This window comes from Salarias fasciatus, chromosome 7, assembly GCF_902148845.1.
Source record: "Salarias fasciatus chromosome 7, fSalaFa1.1, whole genome shotgun sequence".
In the NCBI taxonomy this organism is placed as follows: domain Eukaryota; kingdom Metazoa; phylum Chordata; class Actinopteri; order Blenniiformes; family Blenniidae; genus Salarias; species Salarias fasciatus.
The window spans coordinates 10691578-10706993 of NC_043751.1; the positions used below are offsets into that span (position 1 = coordinate 10691578).

Here is a 15416-nt window from a genome sequence, read left to right on the forward strand (position 1 = left end):
ATGGAGTTTAAAACAGATTTGATCAAAACACACTTTTAGAACTGAATTTAATTAACATGTAATCAAACAAAATCAATACATAAATGTATTGGATCCAATGGTTTTATACATACAGATGTAATAAATTAATGTACCGTAAAGCAGGCTTCCTACATTCCACTCTGTTCTCTACAGATTCAAACAGACACTTTGTCAGTGTAATGTGAGTTTAGAGTTACTTAAAATTTGTTTCTTTTTGTTCACTTTCCTGGTGCAGTAGCTCTGCAACAAGGTAGAAATATCTTTTATCCTGCCACATGGTGACGAGAGGACGTGTGGACCGGACGGAGGAGAGTGTGTGGAGAAACACTGGGATACATTCAGAGGAGCTGATAATGTAAACAGCTGAGTGGGTCGGTGGGACGGCCCGCTGATCGCAGCCAAGTGTAAACAGTTTGGCTTTAATCGTCCTGATTCACCAGGAGAGTCACTGAGGAGACAAAAAAAAGGTCTTTTTGTTTTTGAGTGAATCAGAGATTATCCATCTGGCACTTTTCAGCGTTACGTGTCGACTCTTTTACCTGCTTCGTCTTGGAAAAAGAAACAGTCACGCCGCATAATTTTGTGAAAAACCACTAATTGCTGTTTGTGCTGTGCTGTTATGATTAAACAAATGAGACTCTGTGGTTAATTTGTGAGACACTTCAGAGCTCCTCCATGACTTTGGTATGCTGTTTTTTTAAGTTTTTGTAATTATGACAGTTAGTTGCCTCCAAACTAAGTCACAAAAGCGGTCCAGACCTTTCATACACATCTCAGACAGACAGCTATGTCTGGTTCCTAAAATGCGGCGCATTACCTTCCCCTGTCATATACAAGCTATTTGCCTGCGTTGTTCTAACAACCTATCATTTCCAGCAGTTAGCACAGGTCAGGGTTAACAGGTGATCCCCATATACCCCAGAGCACTTGGGGAAATTGCTCGACTCCATTTGCTTTCTGCTTAATGGCTTTATGCCTCGAGGTGACATCTATTCTGTTTATACACACAAAACACACCCATGCACACTTGCACTCATCCTTATTTTTCCTACCCCATTAGCAACGGGGGTATGGTATCAGATCGGCGAGGGTCGGGTTTCACTACCACAGTGTATGTCTGTCAACTCAGCTGTGCAACACAAAGATACGTTTAATTTAAAAAACTAACTTGTGCTTTCCCTGCATTTGAAATGAAAATTCGAAAGAACTTGTTGAAATAAGAAATCCTGCACAGCTTTATGCTATTTTGACTATTAGTTCCAACTGCTGCACTATTTATGACCAGCAACCAAAATAACAGTGAGCTCACACGTGGTGGAAATAGATAACGCCACCCAATGAGAGCGCGGCGTGAGGATTCTCTGGGTCCATTATGGATATCCAGAAGTTGAGCTCCCTCTGGGAAAAAAAAAAAAAAATCCATGAGTTCTTTTTGGGTAACTTGATCTCAGCACCACTGCTACACGTGCTCTGGGTAAGTATAAACTGGATATCTCTCCCTGGTAACTCAGTGCTCATGACTGCTGTCTGAAATCTAGGTTTTGAATGATACTTTAAAAAGGTATCAATTGGTTTTTATCAGAAATAACTTTAGGGAATCAAAGCTCTGTTCCATGCTGATATAAAATGAGAACATCACAGCAGAGACATGAGACGGAGAGCCCTACTTTCTGTCACAAAAACTACGAAAGAAATCATACTTAAATAAATATCAATAAATACCAAACAATATATATTAGATATGTATTCTGCAATGAGCAAATAGGATTTATGTCCCATTTCAATGTGTTTTCCATGTATATATTTTTAGTTTCTATTTTTTGTTCACTTTATTTCCTCAAGTTATTTGAGGAAGCTAGACCGCATTTCCGTTTAAACTGGGTTGATCCTGTTAGTCACCAACTCAGAGGAACTTTTATCATAAGTTCTCCCTTTCCAGACTAAAAGAGGTGTGTCCCATGTGTTTTGTAAACTATATTCAGTCTTGGTAATTTGATATAAAACTAGCAAGAACAATACAAAAGCAGGAAGTGATGCATTGATTTTGGCTGTACACAGGTTTGTTCTGCTTTTTCTTCCTGAAGATGAACACCACAAGATGCAGTGCAGACATCTTTCATTGGTCACATATTGAGCTTTCATATATGTGTTTGAGTTGACAACAGTATCCATCATTATAGCAATATTTGTTTGTATTAATGTATTATAAGCAAAAGTTGGTCATCATTTTTGAACATTGCGACGAAAATTAAAACAATCCACACACGCACAGTCCATACAAAACGGTCCAGGATCAAAGTCAATGTACACATTTTGGATAAAGTTGAGAATAAATTTTTATCAAGGTATGCTTGAGATGTAATTACAGTGTTGGGGTGATCTAATACAGAACCTTTGAACTAGTCAGTCTGGTCTTTATCATCTTGCCACATGAAGTTCTGCCACAATAGCACCTCCTACAACAGCACCTTCCTCTTTTTGGGTGAGAGTAACTTCTGCTGTAAGTTTCAGTTTTTCCCAGAAACGTTCACTCCTTAACAACAGCACCCAGCTTCAACAAGCAGCAGTGAAACAGGAGCAGGAGGTAAGGCAAAGCTGAACTTACCATCTTCTGTGAAGGATGTTTATTCATCTATGAAATGAAAGTGAGTATTTCTATTACAATGCTTCCAAAGCAGAAAGACGATGTTGTTGATCCCCTCTGCAATTTTGTGGCTCTTTGCGAAATACTGCTGCTGCCAGTCTCCATGTTTGAAAGGTTAGACACCATGCTAAATGAGTCACGAACAGTAAAGTCGAAGAATCTACAGATAGTTTAACATTTCAACCTATTTTCTTTTTTTTTTTTTGACAGAACCGCTTGATGAGAAAGACTTTTCGATCAGTGTGGCAGAGCGTATTAAAGAGGAATCTGGCATGTGCATTCTGATCAAATACAATTTGACTGTTCGTGCAAACAAAGATTTTATCCCATATCAGAAAATATGGTTTGAAGGGACACCTTCAAACATCAAAAGCATGCAATTTGTCAAGAAATTTGAATCTGAAACTAGCCACACTGACAAGATAGATAGTCAACCACCTGGAGAGTATGAATATGGACTAAAACTGAAATGGGGGTGTAACCAAACTTACATTTTTCCCAACAGAGTGAAAATCTCTGTGTCAGGTTAGTAGAACTTCTATTGACACAGTATTGTCAAGTTTGAATGGTAGATTGAGTCTATCCTGTATTCTTTACACTTTACAAATTCAAGCTGAAAGCAAACAGACAGAATTTAAAAGAGCTTATAAAATAATCTTGTCTCTTATGTTAGCCGACATCGACAAATGTTAATCCTTGTGTTTGATTACTTTCAGCATTTACGTGGAAACCGGAGATTTGGGTTAACCCTTTGATCGAAGGAAAACGTGCCAAACTAGGCTGCCATGCTCCTTCTTTATGCTCAGGCAGAGCAAATATCCTGTGGAAGTGGCAAAAGAATGATGGACAGCTGATTGACATCGGAGGAGGGTATTTATCATTTCTTATGCGTCGTGACCAAACAGAGATCACTCCAACTGCAGAGGATCACAACAGCACCATCACATGTGTGGCAGAATACCGTGAACATGTCATTAACAGCTCTGTCACCTTGAACGTTCAGTGTAAGTACCAGGCTTCATGGACTCCATGTTGAAGCACCCGCTGCATTACCTGACAGCTCTATTTCTGCGTTTCTTTCCTGCAGTTCCACCTAAAATCCAGAGGGATTCCTGGTGCCTGGTTGAAGGTAAACTCCTGGTCTGTGTGTGCACCAGTCGAGGGAATCCGCTGCCTCCCATCACCTGGCCCTTGGAGAACCTGACAGACTATTCAGTCAGGAGCTTGAGCAGCAGCCAAACAGTAAACAGCACCTTCACCCTGCTCGCTGCTGATTACCCCAACAACACCGTGAAATGCATCAGCAGCAACGAACTGGCAAAGGAAGAACTAGAAATTCCAATTGGAATCCTCACAGACAGCTTCCGAATGACTGGTGAGTGTAAAAAGTGGTCTTTAGTGTCTGATGCATCGAAACCACAACAACTAACATTATGGTATTCACTGATACCAAGAAACAATATTTGTATAAAGTAATGCAATTAGAATTTATTTTCCTTTGATAATTTCTTTGAAATAATACTTTAATTTCTGATGCTCTAACACTGAATGTATTTTTACGCTAACAATGAAAGCACTAAAACAAAGTACCACAGCAGCATTGTTGTGGACGTTATGTACCGTGTCTTGTGGGTTACACTTACATCTGTAAATGGAACTTCCCCGAGCAGCATCTCAGAAGTGGAGCGTGTGTTAGACTGCTTGCATCAACATCTTTCGTAATTTTTTTTTTTTTTTTTTTTTTTTTTTGCGTTTTAGTACTGCTTTTGCGCTGCTGACCTGTTACCACTGGGTGTGGTGTGATACCGAACAACTGAAGTGAAATACGGTCTGTGAAAATGATTGTATTTGATTTGCTGGATGTTACTTCCATAGAAAATAGACTTGCGCTGGTGCTATCTGCTCATTTGGTAGCAACACCAAGAGAAAACGATCCAGCAGCGGCTAATGGACGATTGGAACGCCAATCGGTTTCAGCCGTAATTTTCTGCTTGTATTGTCGCTGTTGCTCAAGTCAACGAAGCTCCACAAAGCGGTATCAGGTGGGGTGATATCGGAGCACTTTCATGAGCGCCTGTGAACCGTGTCAGACCTACACCCAATACCTGGATCAGTACATCCTCCGTGTTCCTGCTGATAAACAAAACATTTGATGAATTTCTATAGATTCGTTGGACTGCAGCCGGACGTTTGATGCAGCGCTCCCCTGGATAGCAGCTGTGTGTTTCTGCCTGAACGTGGTCCTCATCACCACCCTGGTCGTCTACATTTACAAACAGTAAGAAAGTCACCTGTATACTCCATCCAACAACCAAACAAATGAAACTGTATGAAATTATCTGCACGAGCTGAAAACTAATATGCTTCGATCAAAGTAAAATGTTGAAACTGGGTGTATTTGCAGCAGGAAAAGCAAGAAGAGGAAAGACGACAAAACGACGGACATCTATGCTTCTCTGAGAAAGACGGATGATGACCAAGAGTACAGTGTCATTTCTCCACAACACAGATGAGAGACGCAGGACTTTCTTTTTCTTTTAATTGATGGAGACGGACATGTTCAGAATGTTTAGAAATTTGTTTTAATGTAATTCACCCAGATCAATGACACTGACCAGTGTGAGTGGTTATTAGTCATGGATCAGTAAGTCTTTGATGGGGGGTCCTCATGATCTGAGCACACAAACAAATGTTGGAGTTCTGGTGACCAAGTCAGCACTTTTGTTCTTCAAACCACTTCCATGGATGAGTGGTAGTATGCTTTATTATGCCGAAAGAAAGTTAATACACACCTGTCACTCCGTCATCATTTCACCTGCTGTCCTCTACGGTGCACTGAGCAGCGGATGCTGGTAACATCTTCACAGCAGTTCATTTGGAATGCTTCTATTATTAAACTATTCCAGTGCTTCTGGCCATGTGATCAACATTTCAACACCTTGGTTTCAATAAATATTCAATCACTTGCAGGCTTTTCCCACCATTTAACAAAATGAAAGTATCATGTTGCTCTAGCATTATCCTATACGGACGAAATGAACTTCAATTAAATAAATACTACAATTATTAGAATGAAAATGATACTACAGTGATAACTGTTGATAATTCATTGTGCTGTGGAACAGCTATCTCCTTCTCCTTCTGACTCTTAGATTTAACATTAACCGAAACTGTTGATTTATTGGTTGCGATCTTGCAAAACAGCTGTTTACTGGCTGAATTATCATTAAAACGGTCGTCCTGACAGCAAAGTGGAAGATGTTGGACTACAATCACTATGTATCCACATCACCTGTGTGCCTTTGTGCAACTTTTCTGCTGTTACTTCTGCTATTTTATATTTACAGACTTTCACTTCTGTTTACTAATCTTTACAGTCAAAAGCAATGTTGTTGGGTCAAGTGACTGATCAAGTCACATGCACACAGTTACAGATATGCAAGAATTAAAAATTTTAAAAAAATCCAGCTTTAAAGGGAAAGACATGTCTGGTACTAATATTTCTTATTTTTCTTTTAACATAGATACAAGAAAACTCTACTCTCACTATACAACACAATTATGGCTTTGTTGGCTGCTTGCTCCTCCTCCCCTTTCCTCTGTGCTCCTAATAAAACAAACTCCTGTAAATTAAATGGTGGTGTCTGGCCGATTGAGTCCTTTCCCTGTCAGCAGTCCTTGACAGGGTAATTTTCAAAGCAGAAGTTTTAATTGTAAGAACTAAATGTATGTGACTTTCTTCTGTTTTCCTATAAAATGTATTTATATCCATCATGCTTATGATAAACAATTTAATGGCGGATTGTTTCAGTGTGGATGACTCGACTGAAAGATAAGTTGACAAATAATATCTATTACGATGAGGATTAACGAACACCACTGATTGTACATGAGGCATGAGAGATAATCTGGAAGCTTTGACAGCGTCAGTCTATCTAAAGCTGCGCTCATCCTTTTACACACCCACTGAGCTCACTGTGACTCTGCACCCACACAAAGAATCACTCTGCTTTTCGCCCCATTTCACTCCCTTACAGCAGGATTAGGGCCTGGTAGCACAAAGGTGTTGTGTACACACACACACGCGCACACGCACGAACACACGCACACTTTTCTTTATTTTCCTTTCTTAAAGAGAAGCAAAGATTTATTTCAAAGGCAGGTGTTGTTTCCTGAACCTGGATCCCAAAACCAACAGTTGGATGAAAAGACTTATTGAACACAAAGTAACAACCACCAGGTGGACGGCTCATTTTGTGGGGGTGGGAGTAAAAAAAAAAAAACTTTTAAAGAAAACTACTTATGAAACTCCCAACAACGCTAACTCAGCCAAGTCAGCAATTCTTTTATTCTTGTTGATAAATTACATCATGTCCATTTCCCATTATTATGGAGTGGGTGAAACCTCTTCTGGTATTCAAACAGCCACAAGTGAAGAAATTTATCTTCCCTTCACAGAGAATCAAGCAATAAAGTCATTCACAAAAACAAAACAAAAAAAAAAAAAAACAACAACACGTCTTTAAAAAAAATTAATCTTTGAAATTCACACACACTATAGTGCCTATATTTCAAATTCACACCGTCCTCTAGAAAGTATCAAGCTCCAGCCTGGAAATAATCTAAACTGAGGACAGTATTCAGGACAAATGTCCCCACCTCCGAAATCTGTACTTATCCTCGTGTGGGTGTCAGTATCTGGTGAAAGCAAAGCTTTACAAACACACACGACCAGACTCTCTGTCCAGTGTCTGCTCTGTTAAAGGAAGCTTTTAGTGTACCAACGTGTCTCTTGATGAAGACCTGGCTCTTCCACTGAGAGACGGCAGCTCTCTGTGGGACCAGGGACCTTCCAGGGGCAGATAACCTGGCCTCAGAGATACTAGCAGGTCTAAAATTAGTCTTGTTAAAATGCTTCGTGATAAGAAACTTTGAGATTTCACACGACATAGGCTACTGGTAGTCACTTTGTTCAGGCCCCTGTGTGTTTGTGATGCACAGTGAGCAAGAGAGTGCAGGAGAAGCATGCAAAACATGCTTAATTTAATACAGAAAAAGCCACTATCATGTTCATCCATTCATGCATCCGTCTTCTATATCAATATATATCTAGTTCAGGGTCACAGGGCAGTGGAGCCAATCCCAGCAAACTAAAAGCAAACACACGGTTCACCCTGCCTCAAGTGCATGACTGGTCAACCACCCAGAGAGAAAGACTACCACACACACACTCCCATTCACCCCTATGGACAATGTAGATCAGCCCGCTCATACATACTCAACTTAAAAAAAAAAAAAAAGGTCCCAAATCTACAACCTGAATCTCACTCAGATATTGACAACAGGACTTTGAGAATGACATTTGCTTAGACTGAACTTTGTGTTGACTATTCTCATGATTTAATATGACAAGTATGGTAAAGAAGAACTTAGAAACACATGGAGATGCGCCTTGTGGGAATGTCCAACATAGCTCGGTAATGAAACCCAGTTGTCTCCTTTGTTGTACAAAGTTACCAAATCACAAAACAATCAAATACAAACAGATACATGAATCATATATTAAGAAAAGCAAAAAGATGGGCAGTGGGCGAATCTTTAATAGTGATACATTTGCCTGCTGCACGGTGAAGCTATGATCTCTGTCAAGACATCAGAAACAGACAAGAAAAGGTTCACTATAACCAAAAGAGGAGAAAAAAAAAAACCCTCACACGTCTGTTTCAAATCCAGAACTGTGTAAATCCTGTGGCATGAGTCCATGAAGCAGTCCTCAGGAGGATGATGGTGTTTGGGGGATTAGCCTCAGACCAGGTGGTCTTCATTTGGCCCACTACCCCCGTCAGGGGGCTGTGAGCTGCTGTAAGAGCTCAGCACATGGTGGTCACAGCTCCCATCCGGTTCTGATCTAAAGGCCTTCCATCGGAGTGTTGTTGGCTGGTCCTTTTTAATGTATTTCAGTGCGATCTACCTGAGAGCCACAGCTCATAAAACACTGCAGAATCTGTATTAAGCATGATGGAGTCTGTGATGGATTGCATCCCTCAACCCGTTGGCTGTTTTACATTCTGACTGCTAAAAACTAATGTAGACAAGATAATCAAAGCTCGAAACACAGGGAATGCAAGCAAAGTACCATCTTTACAGTTGTATTTAGATAATTTCCTAGATTTTCGTAGTTTTACGTTTTACAGCCATGATGAACTTCTTACTGCAGGGATCATACATGTTAACCTGAAAAATGCTGGCTGGAAGAATAAAATGTGCGCACGAGATGTAACAGTAGTTAGTATCTACAAACAAAAAACAAAGTGATAAGACGCTACAACTCTTGTTCTGGTCTGAATGCAGCCTGATGCAGTGGGCATTCCTGGAACTGACAATAGAGATATCTGGAAAAAGGAAGGGATCACGACGAAGAAAAAAAAAAAAACAAACAGGAAAAGAGAAGTCAGTGAAGGGGAAGAAGATAACATCAATATGAATGATGACCTAAAAAGCAAACAATGGAAGGAAATAGTATAACTTTGACAAAAAACCTTTTACAAATCTGCCACCCTCTGTACTCCCATCCAGGCCTCATGAATGGGTCTCCCAGGTATTGTCTTAGTGCTTGCTGGAGTCTGGAGTTGTGTAAACAGGTCTAAATGGCAGGGAAGCTGCTGAAGATCTGAGAGAAGCTCTGATCAAAGGCAGCTTTACATGCAGTTTGTGTCAGCGCTGTGCATTTGTGTGTGTGTGTCCCACAGTGAGATGACAGACATAGATCTGTCTAGTGTGGTTCCTTCAGAGGCCCTGTGGCATTCTGGCAGCCTCTGTTTGCACAACACAAACCATGGAAAGCACACTCACCTGCACCGGGGCTCATCCAATCCCTCACCTGACTCCCTCCGTGTCCCCAAATGAGGACAATTAAAGAACCGCTGGGAGCGAATCTATACGACTGTGAAAGCAGACATTACACAGCACGAGTTGAATAAGTGTTGATGGACAAACTTCTTTGTGATTTAGAGACACCTTTATCCAAGACACCTATGGAGCAAACAAAGGAAGAGAACCGAAGGGGAAAGGGTGAAAGACACATAAGCTGATGGGGCTGAGGACAAGACGGCTGCCCTGGGCAGCAGGAGCCGCCTTTGACAATCCCTTAAACAAAAGGAAACGGGGCAAAGTAAATGTCTTTCCAGGAAGTCCAAACTCTGGAGCGATTTTGCAGATTATTGTTCACTGTGACATTGCATGGGAGTTCTTTTGGCTGGGCTGCTTCCATGCAGTCCAATCCTGAGTTAAAGGGACCACCCATTAGCCTGGTCTGAAGAAATGTCCATTCACTCCGTCCGTCTATTCACAGAGCTGCCTGTCTCTCCGGGCATGCTCGCAGCCAGGGATTGAGGCCGAGGAGTCGGGGGGAGTGGCGGACTTACTCAAAGCAGTGGTCAAGGGAATGAAATCTGGTTGCCGTGGGCTGCCGAATGGGCCGGAGCAAGTCAGAGTGAGTCGAGGGGGTCTCTGCTCCGGGACAGCGGGGCTTTGATACACCACTCAGTTCCACAGCCGTATCCCAGAACAATCAACAGCCATAAACCCCAGGGGCCAGGCTTGGTGAGAGGAAAGGTTAGCGTTAGGGTGGGCGCATGTTGCGCATGGTGATGGCAGTGACATTGACAATGACAGAGGGACAATGTGGCAGCAAGCAGCTGTGTGGGAGGTGACAGCGGGGTGAGGAGAGAGGTTGAGTTTTGAGGGGGCTCTACAACAGACTTCTAAGACTGAAGTGTAGCTGTGAAAAGGGCAGACTCTGATTGTGGGCAAGCTTTCATTTGTATGCTTGAATAAATGTGTGACCACAGGGGGGGATAAAACCCAATTTGAAACCTGGTGAATTTTAAAAGCTTGGCTTGATTTTATTTGGTATAATGTGAGTCACTGTAGGAATGACAAGATGTGAACACATGCAGAGGTATTTGAGTAATTTAGAAGAGGATGTTTATATCTGACCAACTGTACGTCATGTAATTGCTGCAAGGCTGAAGGGCAGCACTGACAGAATGTCCACGGCTCCAACAGATGCGATCAAGTCCACCTGAGTTCAGCCTCACGTGTCTGCTTTATATTACTGTTCCCTGCGCCTGACAATGTGGCTCACATTATGGGAAGCTGCACCAGCACTGCGGCGAGATCGGAAATTGATTCAGATAATGTGCATTGAAGGGAATGACCAAATTACTTGGCAATTCTTCAGTCGTGTCACACTTCTACACAACGGATCTCTCCCCAGTGATTAGCACATTTTATTGAGTGTCCTCAAACATTGAATTTCCTTAACAGATTAGAGGCTTTTTAAAGCTACCTTCTCTCATCAGATGGAATAAAGCCAACTTACACTGTGGTTTTATATGATGCACCTCATGCAGCGAAGAATCCAGCAGGCTAAGCTGTCTGTTAATCTGAATTTACAATCAAAATTGATACAACGCCAGACACTGGTCCGAAGGTTATGGAAGAAAAAAAAAACCTCTCATATAAGAGACTCTTAGTAAAATGTGCCTTATTCTGAGCTCCACCTGCAACAACAGCTGTTTGAGGATATCTCGAATGTGAGAGCACGGATAGTTTGGACCAGTTGAGTGAAGGATCAGATATGAGCAGATATTCCTTTATGGACTTTTACTTCAGTGCTTCAGGTCACTGCACAGTATGCCTGTCGTATAAAGGAAAGATGACCCTTTTATAGAGCACACACTCGATACACACAGTGGGAGAGGTCCATCGCAGACCCTCACATGTGCATGCAATCTGAGCAAAGCATAAAACACAGAAAAACAACACATTATGTCCAGCTGTAGCACAATACGTGCAAACTACACCAGCGAGGAGTCTGTGCAGCATGACCTTTCTGAACCACAAGTGCATGAGAAATAGATTTCTGCGTGACATCTTAACAGTGCATGTCGACACAGCAGAAACAACGTTGTTTTAAAAGAGCCAGTTTCATCCTCGAAGAGACTCCTAAAGGAGAACACCTCCCTTCTCCTTAAGCTTGAGGGGGCCCAGTGAAGGAGTCCCCAGAATGCTGATAACTCCCCCCACTATTCACCAGCACTTTGGTTCATATTTTTGTGGAGGTCCATTGACTTTCTCCTTTTCAGTCTCCCTTTAATCCCTGGGTCTGTGTCCTCGGTGGCTCTCTACAGAGGGGCTATTATTCAGGGCCTTATTACTGCGCCCCTCGCGGCTTATCTCCTTCCTGGTGACAGTCTTTTCAAGCCTCTCCCTAATGACCTGGGGAAGCTCACATGCTCAACTTCCCAGGGCTGCGGGGCCTCGCTGATGTCAGAGGGGGTAGCCCCCACGCAGGGGCTCCGAGTCCTGCCGAAGAATACGAGGGAGGCACGGACAGATCCTGCCACGGCCACCAAAGCGTCACGCATTCACGCTTTCCACGTGTCCACCGCCCTCCTCTCCTTGTGCAGGTGAAAAACCCAAGCTGAACATGTGGGTGGACTTCTCAGAGGGACCAGGAGTCAGAGGAACTCATAGAGATCAGACCCTGAGAAGCTCAAAGGTGGTGTCAGAGTCTATTGGGACCTGGATCCATGCTTGTGAGAGCTGACTGTCATGAGGATGAAACGAGAGCTTGTTTGGCTTCATAAGAATCAACCCCCAAGAAGTTACTGCAAAGCATCAAGTTAATTAAAAAAAAAAAAAAAAACTTCAGTGGCTCTTGTCATTTGTTAAAAGATCCAAGCTTGTAGATAATATTAGAAAGTGGTCTACTGGCACAAGCGTTGTCACATTCTGCAAGCCTTGATTAAAAGTCTGCCAAAGCCAACCATTCATCTTCTAAAGACAAGAACGTGGTCTGAACCGCATTCATATGAGAGAACGTTTTTCACTCCATGAACATTTCTTTCCCGTGTAAATCAAAAGGCTGGAGCTCCAGCAGAGACTTCTCGCTGGATCGCCTCACACCCCATTCAGTGTGTGCAAAACACTGCATTACAATGTACAGCAAAATCATGCTTTGAGGCCATTGAGGCACGGAAAACTCCAGCTGTTTGCAGATCAAATCTTTCATTCACATGCAAGTTCAATAAGAAAGAGCACTGCGGGACTAAGCGAGGAGCAATAAACTCTCTTTCAGGTGATTGTCAGAGAACATGGTGTCCAACTGGTGCACCTTCTAATCGCAGACCCCTTTCCCTTGATAGACTTCACACTGTCTTTAGAGACGCTTAAAAGGGACATGGCAGGCCGTTAGGCCTTCAACTGAGAGCACCCCCCATGAAACAGGACCCTGAGAACATTCAGAGCAGATACACTGCTGTCTGCTTCGGGGAGTTGTGACACAGGTGCCTTCTTGCTTCCTCACATGGCATGCAGGCCTGGTACCCTGAGGCCAGAGGGGAAACAACACATTTAAGTGTTTGTGTCTCTGAATCATAAACTCTTTAAGACTTTGGGAAACATGTTGAACTAGTTCAATTAAGAAAGTAAAGCTTTTATTGAATCTATTTATGGAACAAAGGGCTGGATTCATGCAGGGAAAGCCCTAGAGGAGGAAATGGGGTCCCTTGCTTCAGCTTTGCTTGCATGCATTCATTTTCTCTCCCTTCGTTGGTTCACTCCTATTTGGTCATTTGAAGAGTAATAAAAATTGCACTGAAGAATTAATTGATTGGATTTGAAACCCCAAATAAGAATGAAGATTAACAATATGATTGTCAGGATTTTAAGAGTTATCTTTAACGTCAATCTGAGCCATGAAGCCATTGACGCTCAGTATTACCAGATCTGGAAAATATCAGAAATCTGGGTCCAATCCATTATCCATCCATCTAATCCATCATTTTACAAAATTTTTTATGAACACATTTATTTTTGGTCAGTGTTTTTAAGTCAGAAACTTTCTTTAGATGCTGATGAGAGTGCTTTCTCCTTAGATTATAACCATTGATCTTCTATCACACTTCATCCAATTCGTGGTCATGGAGGAGCTCCACGGCTGATCTCAATGTATAACATGCAAAGTCAGAGTACAGCCTGACATCAGGCTTGAGATTGGAAGTTTGCAGGTTCCAATCCCATTGCAGATATCACTGTGGGTCCCTGAGCAAGGTGTTTGACCCTCATCAGCTCCTTGAAGGAGCACTATGCTCCTAATATGTGTAGTTATTTATGAATAGGATGTACAAAAGAAAAGATTTTCCCTAAGTGTGTTTACTTGAACAGTTTTGTTTCAGATTTTTTTGTCAATCACTAAAAACTTGTTGAAACACGTGTTTCAAATATTTAATTCCAAGGAAAGTAACTAATTAATTTAAAAATCTTCATCTCGTCTAAGCATTTATCACATGTCTGATTCAAATGAGCTGCTTCACTATTTTGTCTTCTCTCTTAATAACTGCAATAACAAAGTGGACTAAAATCTGATAATTCATGATTAGCAGAGTCTGAGCCTGTCTGCGTTGTTTGCGTTGAAATAAATTTGCTAATGGTTGAACATTTTGATTTCCACTGTGGATTTTCAATGGGGCATTACTGTCTAACTTCGCGAGCCCAACTTTATTATCGATAATCAAATATTTGCACAGCGGAGACAAATGCAACCACCTATGATCCAACGCCCTTTAGTTCTATTCCACCACTAAATACTGACTTTTAATTTCTGATTTCTGTCTCAATGACCATGAGCAATTTAAAGTGCTCCCAGCATATTTGTGTTTGTTTGTAACAATGAAAACAAGTAAATGTGTTTCACTGTGTCGGGATTGAAGAAGCTTACTTATTGTCATTCTTGTTTTGGATCACTGGAGCATCTTGGGATTTGGTTACCTACCTGACTAACACAGCTGATGTTGAGCTGATGATGAAGAGAACAATGTAACCATGAGAATATGTTCAACCAAATATTCATGATGACAGTGGAAAATGAAACAGTCATAAACACCGCCGTCACAAAGAAAAAGAAAGCAAGCTGAATAAATAAATACATCAACCGAACAAATAAAAATGTTTCCATTTAGGAGTCTACATTTTAAAGAGAGACATCAGTGGCAGCCTTCACTGCAGAGCCAAACAAAACTTTAATGCCTTAAATGATCTGGATTTCGAAATGGAAATATGACATGAAGTTCAGTCAACAAGTTACTCTTATTTCAAGTCATCTCAAAGATTAGATACCCATAATTCAATATAACACAGGACTCCACATTTATAAGTTTAATCAATACTTTCATCAACGCTGACTTGAAATAAAATTGACGGTACCCACATTCACCTATAAATTTGTGTTCTTATTGGAACTAATGGAATCTGAAAGCCTTCTGGTGTGGCCCACTGATTCCCTTTGACCTTGTGACTTAAGCTTTCAGTCACATCTAAACCAGCTTTTAATTACATCAAATTGCCTCCTGCTTTCATCAACAAGGCTACGGAGAAGAGGAAAAGCTGAAGTAAAGATATTACAAATGGACTCGGTGAAGGAATGGGACAGAAAAAGAAACCTCACCAAACACAAGTAACACCTGTACACCGGAGATTCAAAAGGATTAAGCTCAAAGTTTCACACATGCCATCAAATTCGGTGTCCAATTTGCTAAGTAGTGGGGTTATTGCAGTCCTGTAAAATAAAGAAACTTTAACAGCAAAGATAAGTGCTTCAGAGATTTAATTTATGAGAAAGACAGGTCCAGGCACAACAAACAGTTATACTGGAACATAATACCTCATAAAGAATGTCGCCGAGCAA

At 41.5% G+C, this 15416-nt stretch overlaps 1 protein-coding gene across 6 annotated transcripts; it reads left to right on the forward strand.

Moving 5' to 3' along the window:
• Positions 1–2514: 2514 nt before the first annotated feature.
• Positions 2515–6323, forward strand: LOC115391989 (sialic acid-binding Ig-like lectin 10). Of its 6 annotated transcripts, none has more exons than XM_030096443.1 (7): positions 2515–2605; positions 2697–2779; positions 2876–3190; positions 3382–3669; positions 3753–4040; positions 4832–4943; positions 5070–6323. In XM_030096443.1, exons 2-7 carry the CDS (start codon positions 2707–2709, stop codon positions 5176–5178), a joined length of 1185 nt encoding a protein of 394 aa, XP_029952303.1. In that variant the 5' UTR covers positions 2515–2605; positions 2697–2706; the 3' UTR covers positions 5179–6323. The 6 variants fall into 6 exon arrangements, 5 of the variants coding, with proteins under 5 accessions (XP_029952303.1, XP_029952302.1, XP_029952305.1 ...); XR_003931806.1 differs by having other exon boundaries at positions 2516–2605; positions 2686–2779; positions 4424–4943; XM_030096442.1 differs by having other exon boundaries at positions 2516–2605; positions 2686–2779.
• The last annotated feature ends 9093 nt before the right edge of the window (positions 6324–15416 follow it).

Excerpts from the sequence above, each read along its gene's own strand:
- LOC115391989 (XM_030096443.1), top strand. The coding sequence starts at position 2,707 with ATGTTGTTGATCCCCTCTGCAATTTTGTGGCTCTTTGCGAAATACTGC. Across the intron at positions 3,670-3,752 it reads TGTCACCTTGAACGTTCAGT|TTCCACCTAAAATCCAGAGG; the intron begins GTAAGTACCAGG and ends TCTTTCCTGCAG. Across the intron at positions 4,944-5,069 it reads GTCGTCTACATTTACAAACA|CAGGAAAAGCAAGAAGAGGA; the intron begins GTAAGAAAGTCA and ends GTGTATTTGCAG.